This window comes from Branchiostoma floridae, unplaced genomic scaffold (genome assembly GCF_000003815.2).
Source record: "Branchiostoma floridae strain S238N-H82 unplaced genomic scaffold, Bfl_VNyyK Sc7u5tJ_1489, whole genome shotgun sequence".
In the NCBI taxonomy this organism is placed as follows: Eukaryota; Metazoa; Chordata; class Leptocardii; order Amphioxiformes; family Branchiostomatidae; genus Branchiostoma; species Branchiostoma floridae.
Window position 1 is genome coordinate 111,640 of NW_023365728.1, and position 16,272 is coordinate 127,911.

The 16,272-nt window shown below is 45.8% G+C and overlaps 4 protein-coding genes across 4 annotated transcripts in view; all 4 read left to right on the plus strand.

The window, feature by feature from the left end:
* The window catches only part of LOC118407817, a 5,997-nt gene extending 3,058 nt beyond the window's left edge, over window positions 1-2,939 (plus strand). The window contains exons 3-5 of the mRNA XM_035808348.1: window positions 77-245; window positions 1,181-1,422; window positions 2,813-2,939. Coding sequence (XP_035664241.1) covers window positions 77-245; window positions 1,181-1,422; window positions 2,813-2,849 — 448 coding nt within the window. The 3' untranslated portion in view covers window positions 2,850-2,939. The remainder of the gene's footprint in view (window positions 1-76; window positions 246-1,180; window positions 1,423-2,812) is intronic.
* Window positions 2,940-7,051: 4,112 nt separating this feature from the next.
* LOC118407818 (ficolin-1-A-like) lies at window positions 7,052-7,776 on the plus strand. Its single transcript, XM_035808349.1, has 3 exons — window positions 7,052-7,145; window positions 7,441-7,657; window positions 7,758-7,776. The coding sequence occupies exons 1-3, from the start codon at window positions 7,133-7,135 to the stop codon at window positions 7,774-7,776; spliced, it is 249 nt and encodes an 82-aa protein (XP_035664242.1). The 5' UTR covers window positions 7,052-7,132.
* A 19-nt stretch (window positions 7,777-7,795) lies between these two features.
* Window positions 7,796-10,948, plus strand: LOC118407819 (fibrinogen-like protein 1). The gene is made up of 4 exons (XM_035808350.1): window positions 7,796-8,219; window positions 8,560-8,658; window positions 8,954-9,182; window positions 10,317-10,948. The coding sequence occupies exons 1-4, from the start codon at window positions 7,796-7,798 to the stop codon at window positions 10,639-10,641; spliced, it is 1,077 nt and encodes a 358-aa protein (XP_035664243.1). The 3' UTR covers window positions 10,642-10,948.
* Window positions 10,949-13,692: 2,744 nt separating this feature from the next.
* LOC118407820 (monocarboxylate transporter 10-like) overlaps window positions 13,693-16,272 on the plus strand; it is an 8,170-nt gene continuing 5,590 nt past the window's right edge. The window contains exon 1 of the mRNA XM_035808351.1: window positions 13,693-13,876. Within this exon, the coding sequence (XP_035664244.1) occupies window positions 13,708-13,876 (169 nt within the window). The 5' untranslated portion in view covers window positions 13,693-13,707. The remainder of the gene's footprint in view (window positions 13,877-16,272) is intronic.

A 16,272-nucleotide genomic window follows, 5' to 3' on the forward strand; every position in this document is an offset into this window, starting at 1 on the left:
TCGCCTGGCCTTCACCTGACTTTTTAAGGTGAAGAAGTGTTTCACTGTAACGGAAAGATAATTGCCCTGTTGACAGACCACTGCACTGCTCGGCCCTGAGGGCTCAACTGAAGGATGGCGACTTGGAGACAGCGCCACCTTTTGGAAAAGTGGAGAAGTGCACCAGCGAGCCAAGAGGGCATCAAGGAGGGCATCAACAGCCAGTGCTTATGCTGTCCTTAGGATACTGCAAGGCAGACTTCAAAGTAAATAATCTCCATGTCTTTATCTTTTTTATAGTTATATTTCATTTCATACCACAGGTATGGGTGAAATACATGATATTGTTTTGTAAAATAAATGTTTCTTCTTCTTGTATTTTATCTCTGTTATTTAGGGTCAAATGAGCTGAAATTTGGCACAAGGGTAGAAATAATTTTATTGAGTTATTTTGGCCATATTGTGACCAATGAAATGTATGTTTTGGCCTCCTGTGCCCTCGAATTACAACAGACTGAAATTTAGTATGCCATAAATGTACATATGCCCAATGGATTTCAATAACACTTTTGGCATAGGTTACATAAAAATGTTTAATTGAGAGATGAAAATGTACATTTTTGGTTGCCGAATGACCTGAAATTGGACAACTCTATTTTGGCTAAGGTGATATTAGAATAGCTCATATTTGAGCTGCAGTAATTCTGGATTAGTCCATTTTACATGAAGGTGCCACTGGAAGAGTCTACTCTTGCCAGGAGGAATTTCTAAAATTCAATTCTGGACTTGGTGATTATTTGGGTAATGGTGCATTAAGCATGGATATTCCTGTGCAAATCCGTTCTTCCGTAGGGGTCAAATCGGGAAGGCTCCATTTTGGACTGGAATGTCGACTTTGCAATCGTTCACTTTTGGTCAGATGTCATTTTGGAATGTTGCATTTTTTTGCGCTGGTGATTTTGGAAAAGTACATTTTTGTAGTTGAAGGGAAATAGAAAATATCCCGTATTTGCCTACAAATGTTGCTCTTTTCTATACCTAATCTCTGTCTCTCTGTCTTGCTGTGTTTATTTCCCAGCTGACTTTCTCATTGTCTCAGGGCAGAATGTGCATGTGTAGCTGTAATTAGTACTCTTTATAAGTAAGACGCTTAGTCTTAGATATAAGAATACATGTACATTGTTGCTTATGAAATTAACAGGACTCGGATGTCTGTCTGGAAATGGAGATATCTGCTCCGAACTACAAGGCCCAGCAGGTCCACCTGGGGACTCTGGAAACGATGGAGCAGACGGACAACAAGGCCCACCCGGTCCACAAGGTCCAGTCGGTCCAGAAGGTTCAGTCGGTCCACAAGGTCCAGAAGGCCCGCCCGGTCCGCAAGGCCCGCCCGGTCCAGAAGGCCCGCAAGGCCCAGTGGGTCCACCCGGGCCTCCTGGGCAGGTAAACATCAGAACAAAGAAAAAATTGCCTCACTATGATGTTAGTGCATGAAGAAACAGGTTACACATCTTTGTGTGGGAGCGTGTGGCGCAGTGGCGGCGTGTTTGCCTCGTGACCGAGAGGTCGCGGGTTTGAATCCGGCTGCCGTGCGAACTCTTGTGCCTTTGAAAAAGGCACTTTACACGACTTTCCTCACATTACTTAGGTGAAAATGAGTACCGTCTAGGGCCGTTCCTCGGATAGGACGTGAAATGGAGGCCCCGTGTTCGGGGAGAGCCACACCTCGAGCACGTAAAAGAACCTGCCACGTGTGCGATGGTGCGGTGTGAGCGGATAAAACCATTCCGGCCAAAATGGGGTAGGGGATTTCCCGTGCAGCCTCGTAACCCCCGCTTCGCCTATTGAGTCAGTGAAGTCAATGCAAGCTTGCCAAAGCTTGATGTTTCTGACTTAGGGAGAAGATATACTGCCACAGTTATCGCTATGGGCCGCTCTTCATCTTCATGATGGTAACATCAGGCCCTACGAACCTACGAACTTTAGAAAAAAAGAAAGTACACAATGCAGTTTTAACTTAATTCAAGTACCTGTGCGTGACCTGACATGTGGCTTTTCAAATCAGTGGATGTTGTAGGATTGCTTACTTATATTGCGATATGAGACTAGAATGTAGTTATTCAAAAAGCATCTCATTTCCAAGTTACTTTGCTTTGTGATTTGAGTCAATTGCTAGTTTTCTTGCCCCAAGGTCAACATTGAAAAACGCCGATTCAAGGCGATATGTATCACCCCTGGTTGAATAAATAAACAAAGAAACAAATTTGATCAAGATACTGTTGATAAATCAAGATATTGTTGTAATATCCAGTGGTAAGAGTTTGCATAATGTGTCGAGAAGCTTCAGAATCAAAATCTAGAACGCCCTCTCAAGCTAATTAACTTAATGCAGGCTCTTAATATGACATGCAACCCCTTGGGATCTACTGTGTTGTACAACGTAGGTGAATGTGTAACAGTGGGGTTCAAGCATCTCCGACCGACCATGCCAAACGGCTTTGAGCCTTTGAATCATTACAATAACCTGTCACAATGGGCATTACACTACATTGTATTTCAAAATTCAAAATTGAGCTCTGCTATTAGTAATTTTTTTTCAGAGCAGACTACTGCATTGCAAAAGATGTCGGCTAGCTAGAATACTAGATTCTAGCTAGCCGACATGTTTTGCAATGAAGTCATCCCATGTTCTGCAATTTGTTTCAACTGATAGAAGTTGGTGTGATAGTATTCTTAACATGCACCTTGTTAATGTCTTTTACTTTTCTTGTCCGGATGCCACATAAACCCCTTAACTTTGTCACAACATCATATTCATTCACCTTATTTACAGTGTTCCTGTACGGAGTCAACCACTGCAACCCCCGTAACCACGACTGCAGACCCACGGGTTACACCTGAGGCACCGCAGGTCACACCTGAGGCACCACAGGTCACACCTGAGGCACCAGAGGTCACACCTGAAGCACCAGAGGTCACACCTGAGGCACCACAGGTCACACCTGAGGCACCACAGGTCACACCTGAGGCACCACAGGTCACACCTGAGGCACCACAGGTCACACCTGAGGCACCACAGGTCACACCTGAGGCACCACAGGTCACACCTGAAGCACCACAGGTCACACCTGAGGCACCACAGGTCACACCTGAGGCACCACAAGTCACACCTGAGGCACCACAGGTCACACCTGAGGCACCACAGGTCACACCTGAGGCACCACAGGTCACACCTGAGGCACCACAGGTCACACCTGAGGCACCACAGGTCACACCTGAGGCACCACAGGTCACACCTGTGGTAACCATGGCTACAGCTCCTCCCACAGGTGAGTCTCACGGTCCTGATGCTGCACGTTCTCGTGCCTTACACGTCTGACGTCACCGTTGGGTTGTGCAGACCTCAATGGGGGAAACATATATGCATGATTTTGGTAGGATGTTCTGTACGCACAAAGTAAGGAACATTTAGCCAAAGTGTACAATATCAAGTAAGCATGTATTATTGATTATGGTATGTATGACATACCTTCATCAAGTGATGTTTACTTTTTGGAGTGATCTTATTCTCATGGATTATGCAAATAAGGTGTAAATGTAGGACGGTTTCCTTTTGCCTGTACTGTTTCCACCATGGTGTCTACAAACTCTCTCTGGGATGCCCTAACATCGGCTCCCCGTCCATCCGCCTTGTCGTGGTGTGAGAGCCCGAATGTACCAATCTCCTAGTCCCGGGGTAGGTGGCACGTTCCTACTCTGTAACCTCGAATGAGGGGGTGGAGCTTGGGTAGTCGCTAAAGGATGGACCTCGCCCCTCACCCAAGAGGTTAAAATGGGTTGGCGTAGGGTCAACTACCCTACCTGTAAAACAGCCACCAGTTACAGAAGCACCGATGATAAGAATCCAAAAACCCGTCATGGGCAAGGAAGGGTCTCCACAAAGGGGGCTTATGACGCAGGGCAGTGAAAGCCGCAAGGAAGCTGCAAGGCCGACTCCCCTTCTGACGCCCAAGACAACCACAAAGATAGGTACATGGAATGTAAGAACTATGTACGAAACAGGGAGGACAGCACAGGTAGCAAAGGAAATGAGGAGCTACAATATCTCACTACTAGGGCTGAGTGAAACAAGATGGCTACAGGCTGGGCAGCTGAGGCTAGCTACAGGAGAGACGCTACTGTACTCTGGACACACAGAAGATGGAGCTCCCCACACAGAGGGAGTCGCCATGATGCTGTCACAGGAAGCACAGAGGGCACTCATTGGCTGGGAACCTGTCAGCTCACGCATCATTACTGCCAAGTTTGCCACCAAGAAAAGCAACATCAACATGAATGTCATACAGTGCTATGCACCTACTAATGATGCAGAGGAAGAGAAGAAGGACGCATTCTACCAGCAACTCCAAGCTGTCTTGGATAAGAACAGAAACAAGGACATCACTTTACTTATGGGGGACCTCAATGCCAAGGTAGGAGCGGATAACACGGGTCATGAGGAGGTAATGGGAATGGAAGGACTAGGAAAGATGAATGACAATGGGGAAAGGTTTACAGACCTGTGTTCGCTCAACCAACTGGTGATTGGAGGAAGCATCTTCATGCACAAGAGAATACACAAGGCCACATGGAGATCACCGGACCATGTTACAGAAAACCAAATCGACCACATGTGCATTAACCAGAAGTTCCGACGACTGTGGAGTGATGTAAGGGTGATGAGGGGAGCAGATGTGTCATCAGACCACCACCTTCTGGTGATGTCAGCACGACTGAGGCTGAAGAAGTATTCCACAAACACCAACCCCCGCAAAAGATTCAACGTAGGCCTGCTTAAGGACAAAGACATCCAGACATCATTCAAGCTAAGCCTGTCTAACAGGTTCCAACCTCTGCAGGAACTCTTTAAAGAGGAGGATACAGACATTGAGAACCAGTGGCAACAGGTCAAGAAGGGGTGGCTGGACACATGTGAAGAGGTCTTAGGTAAGAAGAAACCAGAACACAAGGAGTGGATCTCCTTCAGCACTCTACAGAAGCTGGAAACAAGGAAGCAAAAGAAAACTGTACTGAACACAAGCCGGACACGATCAGAGAAGATGAAGGCACAGGAAGCATACACAGCTGCTGACAAGGAGGTCAAAAAGAGCATCAAGAAGGATAAGAGGGACCATTTTGAGGACCTAGCTAGACAGGCAGAGGAAGCAGCGGGGAAGGGAAACCTGAGAGACCTCTACATGACAACAAGGAAACTAGCAGGTAAATTCCAACAAGTAGACAAGCCTGTGAAGGACAAAGAGGGTAACCCACTCACAACAACAGAAGAACAACTGAGAAGATGGGCAGAGCATTTCAAAGAACTGTTAAACAGACCAGCACCTGAAGCACCGCCAGACATCCCACCGGCTGACTCAGAGCTACCCATCAACACTCTGGCAAACCCACAAAGATAGAGATCAAGAAAGCCATCATGTCCCTAAAGAATGGAAAGTCAGCAGGACCAGATGAAGTGCCGGCAGAAGCCCTCAAAGCAGACATAGCAGGCTCAGTCAACATGCTACATAGTCTTTTTGGTAGAATATGGGAGGAGGAGCAAGTTCCCTCTGAGTGGAGAGAAGGCATTCTTGTCAAACTACCAAAGAAGGGAGATCTGAGCAACTGTAGCAACTACAGGGGGATCATGCTGCTATCAACAGCAGGGAAAGTCTTTAACAGAATTCTCCTGTGGAGAATGAGGGATGCAGTGGATGCGAAGCTGCGGGATGAGCAGGCAGGCTTCCGCAAGAACAGGTCCTGTGCCGATCAGATTGCCACCTTACGCATCATAATAGAACAGTCACTGGAATGGAACTCCCCTCTATACATCAACTTCATAGACTACGAAAAGGCCTTCGACAGCATAGACAGAGCCACCTTGTGGAAGTTGCTGAAACACTACGGATTACCACAGAAGTTCATATCTTTAATCCAGAGCACATATGAGGATATGAAGTGTAGAGTAGCACATGCAGGACAACTGACAGAAAGCTTTGACGTGAACACAGGAGTAAGGCAGGGATGCTTACTATCACCGCTTCTTTTCCTCCTGAGTGTTGACTGGATTATGAGGACAACTACAAAGGGGAAGAGAAATGGGATCCAGTGGACGCTCTGGTCACAGCTAGAAGACCTGGACTTTGCCGACGACCTGGCACTTCTCTCACACAACCACAAACAGATGCAGGATAAAACAGCCCATCTGGATGCAACATCACTGAGTACAGGGCTCAAGATCAGTAGAAAGAAGACAGAACTCATGAAAATCAACACTACAAACAGTACACCAGTCACAATTGGAGGTGAAGAAGTGAAGGAGACAGAGTCCTTTGTTTACCTGGGAAGTGTGGTAGACCACCACGGGGGCACGGATAAGGATGTTACAGCTAGGATAGGGAAAGCGAGAGCAGCTTTCATCATGCTGAAGAACGTCTGGGCCTCCAGGGTGATACGGGTAGCCACCAAACTCCGCATCTTCAACTCCAACATTAAGTCAGTACTGCTCTATGGATCCGAGACCTGGAGAACAACAAAAGCAACGCAGCACAGGATACAAACCTTCATTAACACTTGTCTGAGAAGGATCTTTAAAATCAAGTGGTCAGACAGGATCAGCAACCTGGAGCTGTGGGACAGAGCAGGACAAGAACCAGTGGTCAGTCAGATACTCAAGAGGAAGTGGTCCTGGATAGGGCACACTCTCCGGAAGCCAACATCCAGCATTACACACCAGGCTCTGACTTGGAACCCTCAGGGCAAGCGGAAGAGGGGGAGGCCCAGGAATAGCTGGAGGAGAGATACGGAGGAAGAGATGAAGAGTATCAGCAACAGCTGGCAGGATCTGAGGAAGAAAGCCCAGAGGAGGGTACAATGGAGGACCATCATCGGTGGCCTATGTTCTGACCGGAACAAAGGGCCCAAGTAAGTAAGTAAGTCTACAAACTCCAACACATCAACACTTTATCTTCAGATGGCGTTGTTCTATAGCAAGCTAACATAAACTCTGTTCCCTGCTTCTTACAATTTCCCAGGGGTGGACTGTTCTGCACTGCATGCTTCTGGACAGACGACCAGTGGAGTCTACACCCTCACCTCCGGAGTACAGGCCTACTGTGATATGGAGACAGCAGGTAAATACAGTTTATTGTTGAACGACACACGTGGATCTGTCCTATACTCAGATATGTCATTAACATACACCTGTTTGAGTTCCCCATTAAACCACATCACACAAGGCACAGCCCACTCACCTGTCCCAAAAATGCAGATGCAAACTCAATTGCAGAAATGCGATATCACTATGCACTCTCCTATTGGTAGAATGGCTATTTTGATAGAAAACCAATGTCGATTCGTTCTTATCACATTTACATGTGAGTGTTTGTCCTTTTGGCACCCTGACAAGTAACTGTACATTTTGTACAGGAGGCGGGTGGACTGTGATCCAGCGGCGGCAGGACGGGTCGGTTCCCTTCAACCGGACCTGGGAGGAGTACAAACTGGGCTTTGGGAACACGAGCGGGGAGTACTGGCTGGGGAACGACAACATCCACCTGCTGACCAGCCAGGAGAACTTCACCCTGCGTGTGGATTTGATGGACTGGGGAGGTCAGACAGCTTACGCAGAATACAGTCTCTTCAGGTTGGTCATTTCTTTTATTTTTTTTACAGTTAGGAAGTTCCGTGGAACTTGCTTCTTTATTTTATTTTTTTCATTTATTTGAAAGCATTTTTCTGTTCAGAATTCAGAGAAATTCATAGCTTACATTTGGGTCCATTAATGTCTCCATCCAGGGTGTCCGGTGAGTCTAACGGGTACCGGCTGCACATTTCCGGGTATTCAGGCACCGCGGGAGACTCCATGACTGGCCTGTCCTCCAACAACGGGCAGAGGTTCTCCACTGTGGACAGGGACAATGATGCCTATAGGGGTGTCCATTGTTCCCAGCAGCTCGGAGAGGCCGGCTGGTGGTTTGAGGCCTGCGGCCTGTCCTACCTCAACGGCCGCTACCTGGGCAACTGTGGGTACTCCTGTCTGTACCTGCAAGGTGTGGTGTGGTACCCCTGGAGAAACGGGAGATACTCCCTGAAGTCTGTGTCTATGAAAATCAGGCCAGCTGCAAACCCACAGGTCACACCTGAGGCTCCACAAGTCACACCAGAAGTCACACCTGTGGTAACCACGACTACAGCTCCTCCCACAGGTAAGTCAAGCATCTCACGGTCCTGATGCTGCACGTTCTCCTGTCGTGCGTGAGTTGTCTGATGTCACAGGTGTGTCACCTTTGTCAAATGATGTTTTGTTTACCTTTTTAGTGATGTATCTCATAGATGTCATGAATTATACAAATAATGTCCTCCTGTGTGTAAATGTAAGATGGTTTCCTGTGGCCTATACTGATGGACCTTCCCCACTGTGATACATTAACAATGTTTTCATCATGGTACGTACAAACTTCAACACATCAACACTTTATCTTCAGATGGCGTTTTCCTATAGCAAGCTAACATTAGCTCTGTCCCCTGCTACTTACCATTTCCCAGAGGTGGACTGTTCTGCACTGCATGCTTCTGGACAGACGACCAGTGGAGTCTACACCCTCACCTCCGGAGTACAGGCCTACTGTGATATGGAGACAGCAGGTAAATACTGTTTATTGTTGAACGACACACGTGGATCTGTCCTATACTCAGGTATGTCGTTAACATACACCTGTTTGAGTTCCCCATTAAACCACATAACACAAGGCACAGCCCACTCACCTGTCCCAAAAATGCAGATGCAAACTCAATTGCAGAAATGCGATATCACTATGCACTCTCTTATTGGTAGAATGGCTATTTTGATAGAAAACCAATGTCGATTCGTTCTTATCACATTTACATGTGAGTGTTTGTCCTTTTGGCACCCTGACACGTAACTGTACATTTTGTACAGGAGGCGGGTGGACTGTGATCCAGCGGCGGCAGGACGGGTCGGTTCCCTTCAACCGGACCTGGGAGGAGTACAAACTGGGCTTTGGGAACCTGAGCGGGGAGTACTGGCTGGGGAACGACAACATCCACCTGCTGACCAGTCAGACGGATTATACCCTGCGTGTAGACTTGGTGGATTATAGCGGGTTTGACTTATATAATACAGCTTACGAAGAGTACAGCTCCTTCAGGTTTGTGCCATCGATATTAACTCCTTCTTGTCAACAGTACATGATATTATGTATATTGAGAGAAGACAATCACTTGCATTAAAAGTGAAGTAAACTGGTTCTGTGTTTACCTCAACCTCTCATCAGATAATCTCCTTTTTGCTAAAATTGTACATGCACTTCGCTAAATCTACCTGCAAGATCTCATGCAAATTTTCAGAATCATAAGCATAAAAGGCCCCAAACAGTAGTAAAAAAAAATCATCGCTTACTAGAGTTTGTAATGTATCAGAAACAATGACAAAACTGCTTAATTTTACCTTTTGAATCTTTTGAATTCTAAGCAGCTTGAGACAAGTTGCTGTTAATTTGATATTGACCAGTCCCAACATTTGTGCGAGGCACCAACTGCAATGTCACAAACCTAAATAGGGGGCGCTGCAGCTTTTCCAATGGCAAATCTGAAATTTGTCAACACCAGGTGTCACTGATTATTTACCTTTATTTGGCATTTTTTGCAAGTTTTGTCTTCCTCTGTCATGAAAAAGCTAACTGATGTGCAGTTTGGTTCTGCCTTATGGGCAGCTATATCAAGCACTAGCAATGGAACATCCGTCACATAGACAAGTCCATTTTGCATAGATAGGGGTGTTCTGGAAGATTCCATTCTTGTTTTGGTGGGCTTATTAAAATCAATTTTTTTCACTTCAGAAAAGGATATAATCATGCACTTAGTCTATTTTGTAGCGTATCAATAAGCTGAGGTTAAATTCCTTCAAAACTGCAAGAAATTTTGCACTGAAGATTACGTTTTACAAAAACTGGTGAAACTGTCATCAGACACCCCACTGTGCAGTCAGGCACACAAGACAGCGATAATCCAGATGTGGGCGTGTTTCCCTGGGAAGCATGGAGGTCCATGTAGGAAGATCACAATTTGCAGACATGTTTGTATGAATAAAACTATGATGCACGGATGTTGAACTTCTCTCACTGAACCTTGGTATTCAACGCTAAAGGGTTACTAGATTTAGCTTTCTATGTAAAAAAAATGGTAAGAAAATCAACTTTTTGTATTGTCCAAATATTACGTAGTTTATTAGCTTTCAGAAAACAACGTCACTTACATTTATGTGCAATACTTTCCCCATCCAGGGTGTCCAGTGAGTCGGACCAGTACCGGCTGCACATTTCCGGCTATTCGGGCACCGCGGGGAACAGCATGAGGACTAACGACGGGTGGTGGTTCTCTACTTTGGACAGGGACAACGATATCGACAGACTCCATTGTTCCCAGTGGCACGGTCAGGCCGGCTGGTGGTTTAGAGGTTATAAGTGCACCGACTCCAACCTGAACGGCCGCTACCTGGGCGACTGTGTGGGCTACTGGTGCCAAGTCTTGGAAGGCATGTTTTGGTACACCTGGAGACACAGGATTCGATCCCTGAAGGCTTCGTCTATGAAAATCAGGCCAAATTGATTACTGCATTTGCTCTAACTACATCTGATCACACCCAGTTATCAGAAATTGCTTAATCCAACATAAATTTAGTCTACAATGCTGACAAGTAACATTCTCTATTATAGGGGTTTTGTTTGGTACAAACAACATATGGTGAGTGTCAGAACTTCCAGACTTTGTGCCCTCTTTAGCAACAAGAGCTGTGAGAAATATTAGGGCATTGCTGTCATTGTCGCAGCAAAACCGTGTAATGTTTTGTTAAAACATCGCAACATGTCGCCATCGACCGTCATGAACTATCTTGGAATAAAACTTGCAACCAAAGATAATGTTCTGGTCCTTATTCATTCTCAGTGTGATGCTGTATTATTGTGTACATGGGTGTGGGAAGGTCTGTTTAATTGATGACAGGTCCACAGCACAAGGGAGTTAAATATGACTTTATAGTGCCACACCCGCACACCAATCACAACACCAGTTCTGGTCAACCAACTTCTAAAGAACATAAGATAACTTACCTCCTCAGGGTACCGGGCTGCTTCTTATCAATAAGAACATAACTGGTGTGCTGGGCAAACGTTTCAAGAACTAACCTTACAATTGCCGCGCATTACCGGTCCTGGCCTGGACTTCGTAGGTTGAGCGACAGGTGGCGCTTTTGTACCAGCCGGGACAGGTGGTTGCGCCTCCAGTTTGTGCTGAGTATTTTCCAACAGTGACACTAACAAAAGGTAGTGGATGCTACCTGAAATGTCTGACCGTTTCCAAAATCATTCCTTGATCTGGCGTATTTTACGGATACCTGGATGTCTAACCTCAATACTGTCTGTCGGCTGGAAGTTCATTCCGACGACTTTTTTGGACAATCCCCCCCACCCCCCCCCACCCCCCCCCACACACACACCCTTCCGTTTGTGAAATTTCACCTGTTTTCCTGACCGCTACAGGAGTACACCGCAGTAACAGTAACAGAATAAGTCAAATTCGTAGTGAACAGTCTCATAACAGTTTCATAATTGAACATTATTTCGGATTGGTCTCTGATAATTTATGGGGGCTGCCTATTTCTTTCAAAAGCTCCCCAAACACAAAACACACGCGATGATTCATAAAATCTACATCACTTGCCGACACAGGTTGAACGAACTGCTCACACACATGAATCGACAACTAGAGCTTTTCTTTCACACTTCTCAATTCTCGTAAACCGGAGGAGATCGTTGCGTTTTAAAGAAACTTCACAGCCTTTCGTAACAAAACAACTTCGATAGCATTATGCTGACAAAGGGATTCTCTCGGGATAGTTTCGCCTGCAGCTAAAGTTTACCCCCAAACAAAGCAGGACAGTTGGAGCTATTTGCGGAGATTGATGACCGGTCCCACGGTACACGTCAATCATGCCACACGTCACTCATCCTCCAACCAATCATGGCACACCTCACATGCTCGGGAAACAGGTAACGTCACTTCTGGATTGTAGAGAAAAAAAATCATAAAATACAAGCACGAAGGTACAAATTACAGTTTGCTTTGAGTCTAGCTTAACATTTAATTTGTTCAAAGACGATGATTTGAATGGCCAGCTGTAATAGATCCCTGACTGTGCCCTGAGGTGTTACCTACAGGCATCACCGGACAGACGTTTTACAGGTAGTCAGGATTCCACACCTGGTCAGCCAGCACGCACTTCGGACTGTCAGGGCCAATATATGGGTTGATTTATCTTATGGGAAAAAGACTTACTTATGTAATGATATATGGACACATGTACAGCTTTGACCAGTGGATAAGAATGGCTTTTAGCCTCATGAATCATTAGATAAGTTTTTTATTTGTATATGTGCCCTTCAATACACGTAGAAGACACCGTATTTAGACTTTACACTTTACTTATCTACGGCTCATGTCTATCAAACCTGCTTTTTAGGTAATCCTGGTTACATGATGAACAGTAACATTAACAATACATACTTCAAACATTGTACAGAAGTCAACATAGTATCATAACATATCATTAGACATTACCACAGGACATTTGCAACGTTGGCGATTAGACTCGTAGTCATATACTATGTCTGAATCAAGCAGATATTAAAGGATGTAATAGAATTACCCAGTAAGTAATATTTGTATCAGCAAGGAGCTTTTCCAAACGTAACGTACGGTGTGGTTTGTTTTGGACGGACCAGTTAAGGTTGTGACTGTCAGCATGTTGGTGTCATCACTGTCAATCACGGTGTGTGGCACTCAATCGGGGGAGGAGTCACCAGGTGTTGCCCCTTGGTGGCGACACTTCCCACCGTACCTGCCCAGTCCTGGGGTCAGGCGCTGCTCGGACCAGGTGTGCAGCTGAGGTCACCTGCACGCACTTTGACCGACGTTTGGGTGAAGGTTAGTCTCTACCAGACTGACTACACTGGCTGTTATAGGGAGAGTAACTTGCCAGAGGAGTTTTGCTACCAGAGGAGATAGCCGGCCGCACAGCAGAAGGGGAAACATAATCTTAATTAGCGTGGACTGACTCCCCCGACCAATTTCCCGATTTTTTCTACGATCACCGTACCCCCTTAGGAAGGCCTGGTGAAGGCTAGGTAAAGTTTGCGGTACCAGATGACGTCACGACGTCCACCTGAGGTACGGGAATCGGCCGCGGGGTCAGCCCAAAGGTCTGAGGTTTAAACCCGCCTCACCGAGTGGCTGGACTGAACGATCTGAGATTTAAAACACCACTCGCACTGGAGTGGCTGGAACCCAGGCGACACCCATGTACATTACTGAGGGTCTGAAGTTTAAACCCGCTTGCACAGTCGGGGCTCTGGAGACACATGTATGCAGGACATAACTGAGGTCTGAGGTTTAAAACCCGGTCGCACGTCTCCCATGTACATTACTGAGGGCTAAAACGTCTCAGATTTAAGCCAGCTACACCGGCGGAGTGGCTAGAGTCCAGGCGACACTCATGTACATTACTGAGGACTGAAGGGTCTGAGATTTGACCTGAATGGCTGGAGACCAGGCGATACTCATGTATACACTTAATACAGGACATTACTGAGGACTGAACCGTCGGTAATACCGTGCAGCATGAAGAGACACGGTCGGCCGGCGGGCCCACCTGACGGCGGGTACGGCTGGGTGGTGTGCTTCGCGGCGTTCTGGACGTCAGGTGTCGTCTTTGGCATCCAGAACAACTTCGCCGTGACGTACGTCGCCATCCTGGACGCCTTCCCGGGAGCCGACGCTTTCCGTACAGGTGAGGAAACGTTAACGTCAGTTCACACCTGTTGTACCTGCTGAGGTGCGGGAATTGGTGGTGGGGCCACTTGTTGTTACCCTAGCCAAGAAGGTGATGTTGTCGGGAGCGTGTGTTCGTCCGTCTGTTTGTTTGTGTTTGTGTGTATGTGTGTGTTTGTGTGTGTGTGTGTGTGTGTGTGTGTGTGTGTGTGTGTGTGTGTGTGTGTGTGTGTGTGTGTGTGTGTGTGTGTGTGTGTGTGTGTGTACGTGTGTGTGTGTATGTGTGTATGTGTGTGTTTGTGTGTGTAAACGCGATAGCACGAGAATGTCTGGATGGATTGTATTGATATTAATCCAAATCCGTAGGTTTAGATGAGACCTCCAAACGATTACATTTTGGGGCCTCTAGTGGCTTGTTATGGCACAGCAGCCGAACGTCCGCTTTTTCTACCTCATTCAGATTTTTGTTCTAAGACCATGATAAAATTACCGCTTTAGGTTTAACAGCGTAAGTATTTTGTTACATTGTTGCCGACTCGTTACACACGACCTTTCAATTTAGCTGCGGGTCAGTTCTGCGGTTCGACTGTAAATCTGACCCTGGTCTCAAACTCAAAGCTAAAAGTTCTAACTGCAATTTCTTAGGAACTGTAGTCAAGAAACCCTCCAGGAATGATTCCATCGGGTTTGAGAATAATCACTAGATAACTAGGTTCTTTATTCATCACAATGCATAATCATAACAGCGATGTGTCGGTCTCCGTCTGCCACCTTCCTCAGGGCGAGTTCTGGAGAAAGGCGGCAGGCTGCACCGAAGCGTCGACTATGAATAAAGAATCTTGTAATCCACGTTTGTACCAAACCAAACATGAGCTTTGACTTTTAACTGCAGTTCTACGGAACTGTACAGATTTATGTTTCGGCTGATGTAACTCTCCTGTCCTGATATATCTCCGAGTTGTCGCGCATGCCCCTAGGTGTCAATTTGTCTAAATTACGGTTCGCTTCGGTAGTTCTATTTACCTGTCGGGTTACCTGTCCTGTGTATTATACCTGCTGGTTACCTGTCCTGTCCTGTGCACAATACCTGCTGGGACCACATCTAGGACACAATCAGTCACGTGTTTGTGAGAACATCTAAATCGGCAAGGATAAACCGCATCTGTTCTTAGTTTCATAACTGTCGTTAATCAGAATCCTTGATGTAACGTGTCAGGCCTACGTCACATTTCCAAACCGGGGCACGGTCAGGCAGCTTTCGGGAACGAAAAGTTTGATATAAAAGACACCAAACTACACAAGACGTAAAGAGAATAGTCGTGTGCATTATGTGTTTCTTTTTACGTATAAATATATTTTTCGCGATCGTTTCCGGGCTACGGTTTGGAAATATGAAGTGACTAAACCATCGAAGCTGAAGCTGGCAAATATCTAAAAAGTACGGTTTACCTGTCAGTTTAACTGTCCGAGTTTACCTGTCCAACAATACCTGTTGGGGCCAAAACTAGGACACAGTCGGTAATCTTTTTTCTTTAAAACATTATCTGAGTTTAAATTGCTTGTAAGGTTGTTCTGGATGTTTTACGATCCGGGTAGTGTTAGTTGGCAGGTTTGGGTGGTGGGCACAAGGCGGACAAGTAACTTGACGGGGGTAGCTTGACACATCATTTCTCTCTTTTTCTTTTGTTTTATGAGTTTCAAAAAACTTTAAAGAATGAAAAATAGTTTTGCTTCCTTTTGATTTAGTTATAGCCCAATAAAAACGGGAATGTGATGCTGTGGGGGTTTTCATCACTTTCTCGTTACCTTGTAAATTGCACCTTTTTGCCACACCGGGAGGGCTAATCATTATAAGTATAGGTCACAACAAGAGTTGAAGACATACAGTTAACAGATACAAGATAAACTATCGTTAGACAAATTCAACTTCTCCTCACCTTTCAGTATGGTCAAGGCAGTTTCCGTTCGTCCCTGTCGTGATGACTGCTGTGAATGTGGCTGTAAGTTGCAGGGGTCTGTGAGTCTGGATATTTCCAACTACTACTATATCTCCGCGACTCAACATCTGCTTGAAGAATAAGCAAATGTATCGAGGCTTCCGTTCGAAGTCTTTATTCATTGAAGCTGAATAGCCAGAGGCATTGAGAACATTTTTATTAACAACAAATTGCATCTATCTTTTCAGAAATGTGGTTATTTAGAAGCATTAAAATAAGTGATAAAATGCAGTATTACCACTGACTTAAAACCAGTGTGAAATGATAAAAAAAAATCATCGAAACTAACTTGGCGAGACATATTATGTAATAGATGTGTTAGGACCAAAACGAATTCGAACGGACACGCACCAAGTACCGGGTTACATTGGCGCCCCTAGGCGACTATCAGCGCATTTCGGCGGTGTCAAGTTCAAAA

Coding starts and splice junctions, on each gene's coding strand:
- LOC118407819 (XM_035808350.1), top strand. CDS start 7,796: ATGTCTCCATCCAGGGTGTCCGGTGAGTCTAACGGGTACCGGCTGCAC. Junction 8,220..8,559: donor GACTACAGCTCCTCCCACAG/GTAAGTCAAGCA, acceptor ACCATTTCCCAG/AGGTGGACTGTTCTGCACTG. Junction 9,183..10,316: donor GAAGAGTACAGCTCCTTCAG/GTTTGTGCCATC, acceptor TTCCCCATCCAG/GGTGTCCAGTGAGTCGGACC.